This window comes from Bombus vancouverensis, chromosome 2 (genome assembly GCF_051014615.1).
Source record: "Bombus vancouverensis nearcticus chromosome 2, iyBomVanc1_principal, whole genome shotgun sequence".
Lineage (NCBI taxonomy): Eukaryota > Metazoa > Arthropoda > Insecta > Hymenoptera > Apidae > Bombus > Bombus vancouverensis.
The window spans coordinates 16,825,501-16,840,291 of record NC_134912.1 but is presented as its reverse complement, the minus strand read 5'-3'; the positions used below and the strand labels follow the sequence as shown (position 1 = coordinate 16,840,291).

The 14,791-nt window shown below is 33.0% G+C and overlaps 1 protein-coding gene across 10 annotated transcripts; it reads right to left on the bottom strand.

The window, feature by feature from the left end:
- Positions 1-4,054: 4,054 nt before the first annotated feature.
- Positions 4,055-14,677, bottom strand: syd (JNK-interacting protein syd). Of its 10 annotated transcripts, none has more exons than XM_076626699.1 (19): positions 13,936-14,677; positions 13,310-13,627; positions 13,087-13,207; positions 12,228-12,638; positions 11,964-12,155; positions 11,846-11,881; positions 11,202-11,219; positions 11,060-11,117; positions 10,925-10,981; positions 10,504-10,839; positions 10,246-10,425; positions 8,710-8,911; positions 7,723-8,603; positions 7,427-7,646; positions 7,047-7,332; positions 6,744-6,956; positions 6,573-6,662; positions 6,373-6,433; positions 5,660-5,796 (listed from the first exon to the last, which is right to left on the bottom strand). In XM_076626699.1, the coding sequence occupies exons 2-19, from the start codon at positions 13,616-13,618 to the stop codon at positions 5,793-5,795; spliced, it is 3,675 nt and encodes a 1,224-aa protein (XP_076482814.1). In that variant the 5' UTR covers positions 13,619-13,627; positions 13,936-14,677; the 3' UTR covers positions 5,660-5,792. The 10 variants fall into 10 exon arrangements, with proteins under 10 accessions (XP_033206502.2, XP_076482784.1, XP_076482787.1 ...); XM_076626708.1 differs by having other exon boundaries at positions 6,373-6,430; XM_033350616.2 differs by having other exon boundaries at positions 6,744-6,941; positions 13,936-14,676.
- Between the last annotated feature and the right edge of the window lie 114 nt (positions 14,678-14,791).

Below are 14,791 nucleotides of genomic sequence, written 5' to 3'. Positions count from 1 at the left end.
AATGAAGAAGCTGTTAAAAAAGACGTAAATTAATCGGACTTAAATTTCAGTTGCAAGAGTCATTATTTATCAATTTAAAAAAATGTGGGTAATTTATATAATTTTATCCAAATTCTCGTACATCTTTATGCAAATTAATAATATTCGTTTAATATTTCCACAATTGTGTAACATTTGCCATAATATTTCCACAATTGTGTAACATTTGCTATAATATTTCCAGCATTCTTTGAAAATTTGCTCGTAAAACTACCCAGATGTCGGACTATTGTATTCCTTTTCCATTTATTAAGAAAAATGACTATTCTATTGTTATCGTGTAAGTATCTTTTGATCTGGAACTCCTTTGTTGAAAAATATTTATCTTGATAATTTTCAAGTAGGCATATTATATGCTTCAATTTAAAAAAGGAAAACTGAGATTTCTGATATTATTTGTTATTGAGTAATATCAACGTAGAAATATGTTATAGCACAATAAAAAGGTTCCTTCGCGTCTCAAAATTTTACTCATTAAAAGTTTAGGATTGCAATACATTGGACGCAAACTAACTACATTAACTTTCTTCACAAAAAAGATCGAACAAAACAAAATTATAATTTTTATAACAAAAGTAATTCTCTAAAGTTTAAATTTAAACCTACGACAAACGATTCAGATTTTTTATATCCAGGGGGACATAAATAATTAGAACTTCCACTCTTGGCGAAGAATCCAAGAGATTGGCTATTGTTGTAACCAAGTTGCTCAAAGTTCACTGAAAAACTAACTAAACAGTCTTGCGTAAGATAAGAGAAAATATAAGCTGCTATTTAAAAAAGGGAAAATATGTATTCCACGAGTTTGATTGTTGAAATAAGGTACCTGCGGCTTGATTGCTACGGTCTTTGCACATCTCAGTTTCCATCGTTTTTAACTTAAGAAGTCTTGCCCCCTATCTTCCAGATTCAATTAGCAAGTAAGCCCTTTGTATAAAAGAGAAATAGTAAGATAGCTCGTATTAATTATTATACTGCGGATATTTATGCATTTATAGGAATTTAAAAGTGCAACAAAAATGCACAGGATGTATATAACATACGAAATTATATAAACCCCGCATACCATATGCCTACCTATTGATGAATGAATTGATAAAATTTGATGACAAAATCATAGTCATGTGCCGCTACATTTGGCGGTCGGTTTGCAAACAAAACCTGTTTAATAGAATCAAATATTGGATTCACGTCAGAAATCGAGCAGATCCTGCTAACCTAACCTAACGTCGAATTGATGGCCGAAATAATGCAGTATCTGCGCAACGTAATCGGCCGGCAGAAAGGCAGCAGATGAAGATTCTGTGTTGTTGTTTTGAACGCCATACAGACTTTACAGACTTTGCCCGATTTCTACTACCATTAACTGTTAGGTTAACGGGCAGAATTTATTCGATTTCTGCGACCAATCTGCCCCAGCAGATTTTGTTATATTTCCGCTGACAGTCTACAAACATAAACGAATATAACAAATCCTGTATCAAATCTACAGGCTTTTTGTACAAGTATCCGACAAAATTTGCTAAAGTAGATTTGGCTATCTGAGTAAATAACCGCAATCTATTTTTAATTACTATACTATACTAGAGATTTTCCACAAAATTTTGCTTTACATCATTGTTGTTACTTGTATAAACGATAATAATACCGGAAGAATAGCATTTAATCCTTTTTAACAAGAACAATAAATTTAGTCCTATCTAAACGAGGTACTCGATGTATTAAAACTAGCTTCTACTATGCAAAATGTATCTTTGGTCCAACTGATATGATAACAAATATACGGAAAGATTTGATAATTGGTAAACCCATTTCACTTAAATTCTTCTAAAAAAATATAATTACAAAGCGAAAAAAATATCTTTCACAATGTTGCTTATCCTTCAAAACCTGATATTTATTTTACTGTCAAACGCGAAATTGTCTACTATGCAAAATTTAGTATGGATATGATCATTTGTATACGCAATAATTTGATAATAATTGGTAAGATAATTGCACCTAAATTATGTTAAAAGGCATAAGACAGAACAAAGAAAATGTTTTTTGCAGTTTTGCCCATCTTTCAAAGTCTACTGTTTACTTTACTTTCAAATGCGAAATTGTCTAATTACTCTGAACAATGTAGTTAGAATGATTGCATAAAAATCGAAGTGATGAGTCACGGGAATGGATACCTTCACAAAAATTATAGAAACTCATAAAAACAAAAAAATTACTTAATACGAATATGAAGTCAAACCCTGATTTCTATACTGACCGAATATTTTCTATTTTCGTCCATTCTATTTCGCACTGTATTCGCGTCAAGATTCTATGGTAAAAAGTCGGTGATTTTCCTTAAAAAATAAAGTGTTTAACAAATTTACATTTATTAATTGATAATCTATTTACAATCGATGTCTATTGTTTATCTTCATATCGATAAATATGTCATATAAATCTTTTGAAGTAATAAAAGATGCTACTTAGTGCTCTATTATTTTTATCTATTTACATAACTATTCCCAGATAGTTAATCAAAAAAAAAATAGTAACAGTACGATACTACTTACGACTGCAAAAGTAAGGTCAGAGTTTCAAAAAGCACCCGACAAACACTCGCTGATGGTAACTTCAATGGACATCGAACGATACAACGATACTCTTAATTAAAATCTTTTACGAATTAAAAGATACTTGCATAAAATAAATAAACACTGGTCAAATAATTTTAGTAGGAAAAATTTAGCCAGAAAATGTAAAGCATTGTGTTTCATTGTTCAAAAGAAATAACTCACCGATTTTTAAAAATCATATATTTTCCAAAATCACTCACGCTAATTATTATTTCATAACATTAAACGCTTCTTCAATCGCTTTCGTCAATTAATATAATAAATTATTTATTTGTCGATATTAATTGATAGAATGTGAAAAATCATTTACCGTAGTGATAATAATGATTCTAGATTAACATATATTTGAAGATAATTGCTACCGCAAGTATGCTATTAAGTATGGAAATGCAACATCTAGATATAGCATTGTGACGCATAAGACATTAAGAATGGCACAAGTACTATTTTCATCATACCTTCGTTCCACAAACGTCGATTTGAACAAGTCATTTTCTCGTACCTGCTTTGCTAACCCAGTCTCGTTGTCCGGCCAGTATCATCGAAACCAGCGAAACTTTACAGAAACTGTTTATTACTGCACTTCATGCATGTAAAGTTTCAGGTCGCTGGTTAGGATTCGGACGGCAACGCAAATGAAGTTAGCAAACCGTACTCCAACTTCGCCCCGTATAAACAGTCATTGCGATTATTTGGGAAACAATCAGATGTTGTCCCTACAAGTTAGTCTATGTAAATATTCAAAGAAATAATTCAAACTTAGAAACATCGGGATATACTTTCTTGTATAGCTCTGTTACACAATTGCCACAAATCAAAAACAATTCTTGGTTAGAGAGTACGTACATACTTATAAAGTTTACTAAATATTGCAGCTTAAAACTTTAAGCTAACGTTTAAATAATTGGATGCAACTGAATTCAGAAGTTGAAACTTACTTTATTTGGTGTCAGCTGAATATGATTAGTTTCTGGATTGTTTTGTGAACTTGAAAAGATGAAAAGTACTGGTCATAAGCTAATTTTAATTTCTATTAAGAAAATTTGTCTATTAATTTCCATATTAATCTCTAGTATGATAGAAAGTATGTGGGTAGATGTCCAAGTATGTACATATAAATAGACAAAATGCGATCATACATTGAATAAATGCTTAATTGCTATTGAAAGTCAAACATATTTTCGTTTGTATTATTTGTCCTTTTACTAAACATACTCCACAGGAATACATTTTTTAGAAGCAGTTTTCAAAGGGACCTCTGTACATCTTCTTTATAGAAAAACATCTTCCGCAACAAAATTCAAAGATTACAGAAACTGTAACGAAGAATAGTTCTATAATTAATATTTCAAAAGAAATATCGCATGCTTATGCTAAGAGAAGCAAATCGAGACGTGTTGTTTCGCAACTTTCTTTATTAACGCCATTGCATTTTTATCAGAGCCAGGTACAGTTCCGAGCTCGACACCGAAAGCGAGCTCACACACAATAATGCGCAGCCCTTATACATTGTACACATCCTGAATTTCACTGTTCGTCGCTTATAACACAGAAATTTACAAAAATTCTCATAAGCCCAAGTATTATGGCGACATTTTCCAAGTCTCAAATGCATGTAGGTGTTGTACTACACTGTGTTCGGATCGCTATACATTAGCTAAGATACGCAACTTTTAAACCATCTCTCGCTTGAAATCGTACAAAGAATACAATAAAATCGTTCCTCGTCTTTGGTAATGTTATAGGGAGGGAGTAATATTGACGAAAAATAAAGTTACAGCGACCGATGAGAGATTAAATATATGATTTAATTTGTGTGTTTATCTGTGTGTGTATAGATTTACCAGAATCGCATTTGTTTCGTTTATGGACAAAAACTTAAATTACATGCTACATAAAACACTATACAAATATCTCACAATAGTTTATGTACACATAAATTCATTAAAACGCTCTTCAAGACCGTCTTGTAAGATAGAAGAAAAATAGGCGCGATCGAACGCGGTGATATTAGAGAAGAGTTAGTAGCAGAACATAAAAAATATATTATATTCCATGTATACGTATATATATATATTTTTTTTTAAGCGAATCAAATCACTTAAGTTTGGAAAATAATATACTCTCTAACGGAAAGAATGTACAATAATAGATTATGCCTAAGACTATTTGAATCGGTTGCACCTCTCATCCCTGCAAATGAACATTGTACAATGATTGTTATCTAACTTCCATGTAGTAATCCTGATTTTTATTGCAGCTAAGTAGCAAATGTCACGGCAGCTTTGAAAACCATTATTCCATATTTTTATCCATTATCACATTCATTGGCGGGAACGTAATGCTATACCTCCAACGTTCCTCAATCAACACTGATTCCAAGCATTCTTAAAACTTCTTATATGTATACGCAAGTAGCTAGTTCTTGGATACGTGCCTCGTTCAACGACGCACAAAGAAGACATGCATAATCAAGAGAAAAGAAGTTCCGTTACAAATTACGTTATCAATACGTAACATCGAATTAGTATTCCGATAAAATATTTTTAAAGGACGTTTTTAAAGTTTAAAGCCAAAGTTTATAAGCATTGCGTTAAGATATTCTACTTATCTCTCAATTTTAAAAAATTCCCCAATGAATATCCCATATCTAAAAAGTTAATCTTTTGTCAATGTTGCTTAACACGATATCCTAAAAGAAAGAAAATTTTCTGTTTAGAAATTATCATCCGTAATGAAATATTGTAAATGATTCTTAATACTCTCAGAAATTGTACAATATCTCCTTTTCTTTCGCTGTTATGCGTATTCGTTTGCGTACTTCGCTACAATCGTTATATAAGTATAATTAAATAGATGCGGCATTCGGTTGACCAAATAATAGGTCTAATTTATCGATTCCACGACAACATATCACGAGAACCGTCTAAACGCCTTGATTTATCTATAGAAATTCAAGCTGAACCATACACCAGGATCAACATACTTCCAAAATTTCTAGGCTAGCCATTCATTGGCACTGGTAAAGGACATTGCACTTGCCATACAATTAGATGACTTTGTTCTCCATGTTCTTCAGCATTTGCAGCAACAGCACTGTTAGATCGTTCCATAGTATCTTCTGTGTCTTCTCCATCACCTGAACAAAATAATTCACAATTACTTGATGAGTGATTAAACAAAAATACACAGTAAAAGTAAATAAAAAGTGCGATTATCAGTTGTCTTTTGTACAATACGATGCATGTCAGCTGGAAATGCCCAACCCCCAGAGAATGAAAGAAGCAGGACAATTGTATGGTGTACAATTGCTTAAGAAACGGAGGTGCAGACACAGCTTTTCTATTAATGAAAATTATTGTAAGAATAGTTTGTGCTATACAAAAGCTAATGACTTTTCATTGACTGTTCTTATTTTTCAATCCAGAGCAACAATTATAATGAGAACACTTGTACATAAACACCTTAACATCTTAATGCCGATATTTTCATAAAGAAATGAGAATAATTATTTCAATGTCAGGTTAGAAATATATCTAACTACTAGCGAATTTGTTAGTTTAGAATTTCATTACACCGTGCACAAAACATACTCTCAATAGTTAGTATAAGTTTCGTTGGTAAATAACACAAACGATATATCCACTCAATCAAACAGTTATGTAAATCGAATAAAGATCCATCAACCGCTTTTCATTTTTCTCTGGGGGCATACCTGACCAACTGCCATACAATCAGATGAGTCGCCACGTCACTCTCGTCTTCTGCCTCATCTGCTGCAAGTGTTATAATTGTATAAAACAACATCTTGATTACGTTTTTATATACCCAATGAATTTAATTTTTCGTGCTTATAAGGGCATTAATCGAATAATATGTTAAGAACACAATATTAAAATTATAAATATTACTTACCAACTCTGAAATCTATATAGCCTTCACCACCTGAAAGAACAAGCATTGCCGGTTGAGAACCATCTGACACTGCACTTTGACCGCCATGACCTACAATATAAATTCAATAATGTAATATATTAATTTATTTCTAAAAATTAATAGTAACCAATCAATTATAAATGAACATACCAGGCACTGCAACGAACATTTTTACTGCATCTCTATGTCCATGAAAGCTAAGTTGAGCATGAGCCATACTGCAATAAGGTATGTAACTACCGGGCGTAACACCACGATCCGAGGCAAAAATTCTGATACCAACGCCCGGTGCATCACCTTTAGCATTTCCTACTTGAACTCTGGATACTGCCATTGATCCACCAGCACCTGTTTTACATACATCTTTTATTCATAAACATTTTATTATCATAAACATTAACATTTAGTTTATTATTAACTTCTACAACAATATAATTCATTTTTTGAACTTACTTTCAGATAAAGGAACGGAAATTATTACTCCGTTTCCTGTGCCGATCCACAGCCTGTTGGAGGAAATGAGTAATGCAGTAATTCTTACAAATGAGAAGCCAAGTTTCCCGGTTCCAAGCATTTTGCTAACATAAGGTTCAATATCAACATCCTGAAGATGTTGATAAGTGTGAGCGTGATACAGTCTTAGTGTTGAATCTAATCTAATGCTGACCCACACTCCTTCACCCAGCCAAGCTAATTGTCTCACTTGCGACTCTCGCCGTGGATGAGCATCCACAGTGCACTGAAAGTTTAAATTATAAAAATATCCTTAATATGATAACACAGTTTACTGCATATTAAAATTTTGAAAATATAGATAAGTATAACGTATATACCTCAACAGTCATTAAAACTGGATCTATTACATGAATTTTATTTCTATATCCGCACCATACCGTTTTACCACTAACGGCGGTCATACACCTAATTGAGTGTTGTGGACTACCCAAAGTAATCACATGGTACTGAGACAGATCCCATTGCCCGTCTGGACCTCTTCGAAATAATGTAACGGTTCCGTCGGCAAGAGCAACAAGAACTCGTCCTTGTACATGTCTAAAAGGAAATATATATATCACATATGTATTGTAAATTAAAATACAACAATTTAATGTGTAGTAAAAGTACATACACGATAGCCAGTGCAGCATCCTTCAGTTTGACTGAATGCAAACAAACTGACCATTTAGCGACAGCTGAATGAACAAACACCGTACCATTCTGAGCTCCAAGCCACATTGTCGGTTGTATTGAAGACATTTTTTCTATAGGTGCATCTTCCTCAACTTTATTTTCTTTCTCCTCAGTTTCATCTTCTTTTTCATCCAGTTGTGAGTTTGATGCCTCTAAATTAGCTTTCACAAAGTATACCTTCCCTAAATTTATCGTTTCGCTATCTACATTTTCCGAACTTTGTGGTTCAGTAGTAACACTTTGATTAACATCATCCGATTTTTTAACATTTTCATTATTTTGTTCTTCTGATACATTTTCAGATTCATTTTTGTTTTTTTCCACCGAGGCTTGAGTTTCCTGTTTATTTTTTTGAGTGTTCTGTTCAGTATTTGAAGTCGTATTTACTTCGTGATTATCGTTCTCATTCACTCCATTAGCAGTTCGAATTGGATCTTCGTTCATAGCTTGAGTGTAATCACTCTCTTTGGCTCCAGGTACACTTGCAATGCAAAGTAAATGTCCTTGACAAACGCTAAAGACTTCCAAAATATCCGCTGGATTGTTAGCATCTATCACAGTAACTTTTGACATCTTCTGAGTCGATGTACAGATCCATACCAATGAGCTAAGATGTTGTTCTAATTGTTCTGCCTCGACCCTTTGATTTTCATTCTCTTGAAGCTCCTTATCCAAATGTTCAACAGCATCTTCCACTTCATTTTTTGTATTCGTACTTACTTCTTGAGCTTCAGCAGCATAAAACACACTTCCCCCAACCATACAACCGCCATCTCGTGTTTTACCACCACTTAGGTTTACACCAGCACCACACCATATCTAAATAATGAAAGACAAAATAGAATATGGCGCTAACTGTGTGTTTAGATCTGATTACATAAAAACAATTACATATATTTTATATATTAATAACAGATAAATGCACCTTCATGCCAGGTTCAGATTCCTGTAGAGGTCTGCAATAAACTGGAACAGGAACGGGTTGTCTAACTGGAGCACTTGGTTTTCCAGGTAAACTCCAACCATAAGCATGTAATCGCCCATCCTCTTTCCTAACATGTGCACGGACTTGACGATATTGCTCTCTTCGTTCATTTGCACGTCTTGCTACGAGTTTCTCAGAAGATCTGTAAGAACGTATCAAAAGAACATTAATTATTCGATTATTTTTGTAGTACACATGATCAAGACAGAATTTTAAATTAGAAAGTTAGTAGATTTACTGAATGCTGTTATTTGTTCAACCATATATTCCTATGAAGACTCTCTTGATCACGGAATACTTTCTTGAATTCGAATGAAGCTTTAATCCAATCGTTCTTTCCATCATCTTGTATAACAATGTTCAGGTTCGTTATTTATACAATAAGATTTATATATATATCCACGTGTAGAAGCGAAATGTTAGACATAGAGCAGAACAGATTTACCTGCTGGCCAATAAGCACCCCACCGAAAACCAGAATAACCAGGTATCTCTTGACAACGCCATGAAGGACAGGCAAGGACGAAACCCGAACGAAAAATCAAAGCGCAGAGCAAGAGTGAAATAAAAGCCAAGTTTATAACATAGTCAAAACTTCATTTATTTGTTGATCAATAATGATCATATATTATCTTTCTTTTAAAAATGTACAAACTTTTATTTACAAAACTATTGCTTTTCCAGCACGACTTTGCAAAGATAACAGACAATTTACTTTGTTAAATAAGTCATTACCATTCTGAAATAGTAAATGGTAAATTGATTTATATAATAGGTATATGTAAGCAATTTTCCGTTTCAGTACAGACGATTATTTATAACTTCATTAATATTACGAGAAATAGATAGATGTATTAATGAGAATAAGATTATCAAAAGGGATCTGTGTGCCACGGACCATAATCCTCAGTCCTTCAATACTTTATACTGCGCATAGAATATACACCCACAATTTTTTTTCATAAAAAATGGCAGGTAAGAGGGAAATCATAATGACAATTTGTTAAAAACCATCACATTTGCAAATTGCTCAGGCAACGAATTATTTAGAAATGACTCACATTTCTTAAGAATGATCAAGAGTAATTGAGAGTCGTGACAAAAGATTATGGATCCCAACTGACCAAAGAGGACTCTAATCTGGAAAGATGATATCGATTCAAAAAAGAAAAAAAAATTATAAGAAGATATTGAAATTCTACCCCACCAAGAGAAAAAATCTCTTGTTGTTGCAATAGCTTTGGTAAAAATATTAAAATAAACTTTACATATAAAGTTTGTATAGTGATTGTGTATATCTCTCTGTAAAAATTTTCGTTGTAAAAACAATCACAGTTATTGAAATTGTAGTTAGAAGAGGGCGTGATGGTAAAAGAAACAAATCTCCATACGAAAGATAGAGAATAATTTGTCAGACTTCAGTGTCAAATTGTTATAATATCTAAGTGCGTGTATAGAATTTGATTGATTTCTCACATGGTGTCTCCCTGGTCGAAAAACTCATGGCGACCTTTCAACGTACGTCTACGCATGGTATCCAGAGGCGGTGCTGGGACAACTTGATTGGTTGGTGCACTGTACCTCATATGAGGTAATGTGTGTGGTCCACGAACTAAGGCTCCTCGATCTGCAGGTCCTGTGAAGAGACTACTAAAACTACAAACAAGACAAAAGAAAGTAATAAATTATTATCGCATTCGATATCTGTTTCTTTCTATGTGAAATAATACTAACAACTTCCATACAGATACTTTTCCACTTGATATACTAGAAGGATCAGTCTTTGTTGCTCTTATCATCTCTGTCCATCTAACTGCTTCTTGAAGTTCCATGAAACGTTCCTTATATTGATTTCTCTCCATAAGCACCCTAGCCATCTCGACTCTGGTAAACCTCTTCCTTTGTGCTAATGATACATCTTCTTCATCGTCGCTCTTAGCTGCTTTTGCTGCTGCCTCTGCCTCTTCCTTAACTTTTTTCAATTCTTCTTCAAGAGTAGCGACCTTCTGCCGTAAACGTTCTCTAGTTTGTTGCAAGCCCCGAACTTCTTCGCGTAATATTTCTTGTTCACTGAGAAACATATTTACTTATGTATATATTGCATATTTACAAACTAACACTTATTTATTGTATCACCTCAAAAACGACATTTTACCTTGTGAGTTCATCTACTTTCACGATTAAGTCGTCTTTTACAATGTTAAGCGCATTTCTGAAAAATAAATGTGATATATAAAATGTTATAATAAATATACTACAATATTATTATAAAATATATAAGAGTACTCACTTTGTAGCTAGCAATTCATTGTTTTCCATAATAAGGTTCTCCACTTCTTTTCCCATCCCTAATAAAATATTATTTTTCATAATTAATACAACAAAACATAAATGCTTTCATTACTAGCAATACATATATTAATATATCTTACCAAAGAAGTTGTCATTGACTGCATACGAGATTATTTATATCATGCGATTATTAGTCAAAATATGACCACAGCCAGCAGAAGTAAGGAGGTAAGCAATGAAATATAAAATCACATTAGTACATACTTTTCCATATGACTCAAACAGAAAACTTGTAATTTCTAAAGGAAGGACAGTGGTAGAAAATAGTCAATTTTGAATAACGAATAATATTAACAAATATTTTACAACATCAATAAAGTTAACTATTTCTTACTACTATCCTTTTTACATAATTGTTACTATTTATGTGATGTAGATAATATTGTAAAATTTTTATTTCATTAATATTTTATAATTATAACTTTAATATTAACCCTCAGAGTTCCAGAGAATTAAGTGTAAGACCTAATTGTTAACTTAAGAATTTGGCATGCAATATTGATTTTATTTGGATATTCATTTTATCAACATTAGTATACAGGAAAGTTGAGCATGCTTGATTAATATAAAACGAATATTGTACTATTCGATTCGTCAATGACTATATTCATCGCAATGTACGTTTCATCTTAGTTGTGTATGACAGAATGAATTTGAGAACTCAAAGGATTAACAAATAAGTAATGATATTTGTATAAACGTTTGGTTATTTTATGAAACATACCCGACGAGGCATATTCCCCAGGATGTACCCAACTACCTAAGATTTTAAGGACAAGCACAGTATTAGTTATAAGACTCTCAAATTAACATCAAACATTGAACTGTTTAACGACAGTTACCAGTAATATCTGCTCCTTCATCCATTTCACCTAATGCATCAGCATCTTGAAAACTGAGTTCCTGGTACAATGTGTTACCACTTCGTTGCTCTCTTTCCGTTCTGCTTCTTCCACCAGAAGTAGCTAACTTTTCTACAGTTGGTGATGTTGGTGTAACCAAAGGTGGAGGTATTTCGGTTTCTGGACTCTCATCTATAAATTGAAAAATAAAAGTAGAAACATAATATTACAGAACGCAATTTTCGCAGAAGGAAAACAACATACGTCTAGAAATTGCAGTTGTTTTGTTTGCTTGTACTGGTTTATCTGTTAATTGACTTTTATCAGATGTTTCAATAGCAGCTTCGCTGCTACTGTCCAACATTTCAGTTCTTAAATTAGCAACAACATTTGGTGGACTTTCTTGGTCGACATCTTCTGCATTTATGCTAGCTTCTAAGCTCTGAAAGCCATAACTCAATGGTCCAGAACTTCGAGACATGTGAGTTAAGCCAAGAGATGGTAAACGAGATGGACCACGACCACTAGATGAATTTTCTAATCTCTCTGTACTTCCAACTAACATCTTTGTCCTTTCCATATAATCTACATGCGTTTTAAATAGTTCCGTATATCTCTCATGTAGTCGAGTATATTCACGCTTCAATTCAGCTTCTTTTTCTTCAAGACGAACAACTAAAAAATGATGAAAATGATATCCCATATCTGCCTCAACAATTTTATTATAAGGATTATAGTATATTACAGAACACACTCTAGATTTTACTAGAAACATACGATATGTCCAATTTAAATGTATGTATATTATTATTTTCGTAATTATTAAAAAATTTTTCGTATTTTTAATAATTAGAGAAATAATGGTATATATACATTTAAACCAGATATACTATATACAGCATAAAAGTAAATCATTCACCATATGTTAAATATCCCATAACAATAAATAAAGCACTTAATAATAAAACAAACTTTTAGAAGTATACATGCAAATACTTGAAGTCCCACAGATACATGTTTATACTATTAATCAATTAAATAAAAATAAAACAAAAACTTTCTACTCTACTGTAGAGGGATGTTCTGTGAAGGGATGAACTGAGAGAGCCATTAGCAATTGTACCGTGATCATGTGAATTCTTTGTTTTCAATTCCAGCATTCTTACAATTGATTCCAAACTATCAATTTTTGATAAAAGTTCTTTTCTTTCATCTTCTGCTACATCTTCAAGCTCCAGCAATTTCTAATCAAAAAGTCATGAAGGTTACTTTTTCTCAAAGAATGTTGTATATAATTCTAAGTGAAACATCAAGATTAGAAAGCATTACAAAAATTTTAATTATACCTGATCAGATGTTTTTCTTAATTGTTTTTCCCTTTCATATTGTGTAACAAGTTGTTCATTGTCTTCCCTTAATAACTCTAATTCAACTTCACGCTCTTGGTTTTCGGTATAAGATATGTCTAGACATTCTAGGACATTGACTAGGAGGGGCATTAGGTCCTTGACCACATCTTCATCATAACGTGCTATCATTTTTTCAAATTCTTGATAAATACTACCAGCCAGAGATTGCACTTTCTCTGACATGACCACATGACTATCCTCATGGGTCCCATATACAGTTTCTTGATCCATCTCTATTTGACTCATTTTTTATACCTAAAATACAAAAATTTCGAATAAATATTATTAAGTCGTTTGACTTTCTTATACCATAATTTAAATTTTCTGTTTGAATCCTATTTCATATTTTTAATTTTTCATTAATGTATCACAGTAATGTCCTAAAGTAGTTTTTAGGCATTCTGCCAAGTAAGGTGCATATATTACAAAATAGGAATGACAAGTCAAAAACAGTATTGCACAACTACAGAAGAAAGTAAATTTTCATTATTGCGCACTTAAACAAGGGGCAATTTATATAAGGGAATTAATATAAACATGTAGAAACGATCGTTGCACTCAACTCTTAATAGTCAGTACTTTGACTTTACTTCGTATGGTAATCGAGAGAATTTTTTAAAAAAGCTTCAAATAGCAAGATCTGGTTAAAAAACATGAATCGCATATTCTTTACGTGGTTTAATATTAATCGTTACTTTATGTCGTACTAATTGCCAAATACGGCTAAAGAATTCTTGACGAATGTTTGTAAGAAATCCAAATGTCAGACGCATAACTGCACATAACCTTTCACGATACACAATTCAAGATCGAATACACTTTTAAAACGAGAAGATTAAATCAGGTCATCACGAATTCACATTACAGAACTGGTGAATCCCGTCGTACATGATCATTTGCATTATCACTATTTTTAAGTATCGCAAGATTCCCCAGAGGGACAACGAGGTGCAAGGTGGAACGTCTTGCCTTGAAGTGGCCCGTTCCGTGTTGTGATCTGTGACGTTTCGCAACCACTAAACTCTTGCTTCTCCTTTTTTCCCCGTTGTTTTTCTCACTTGATTGAACACTTGTGTAAAACGTTGTACCCGATCATATGAAACGCACCAAGGCGGCGCGGACTAGAGGGAACATTTTTCGTGCATTACGTTGTTCAATTTGACATTAGCCAATTTCATTAGTTTCTGTCAACTCTGTTGACGATCGTCTTTATACGCAAATTTTCGCCATTTTTTTTTCTACTCAGTACCGAACACGTACCGACCACGCACCGACCAATACTACAAACGTATGGTCGTCTCCTGACGTGTTCACAAATAAACCTATAAAATCACAGGAGATGGAAACATTTTTCCGTTTCCATCATGCCCGTTAGATGGCCGAATCTTCATTCTGTTTCCACAGAATCCTAATCTGTAG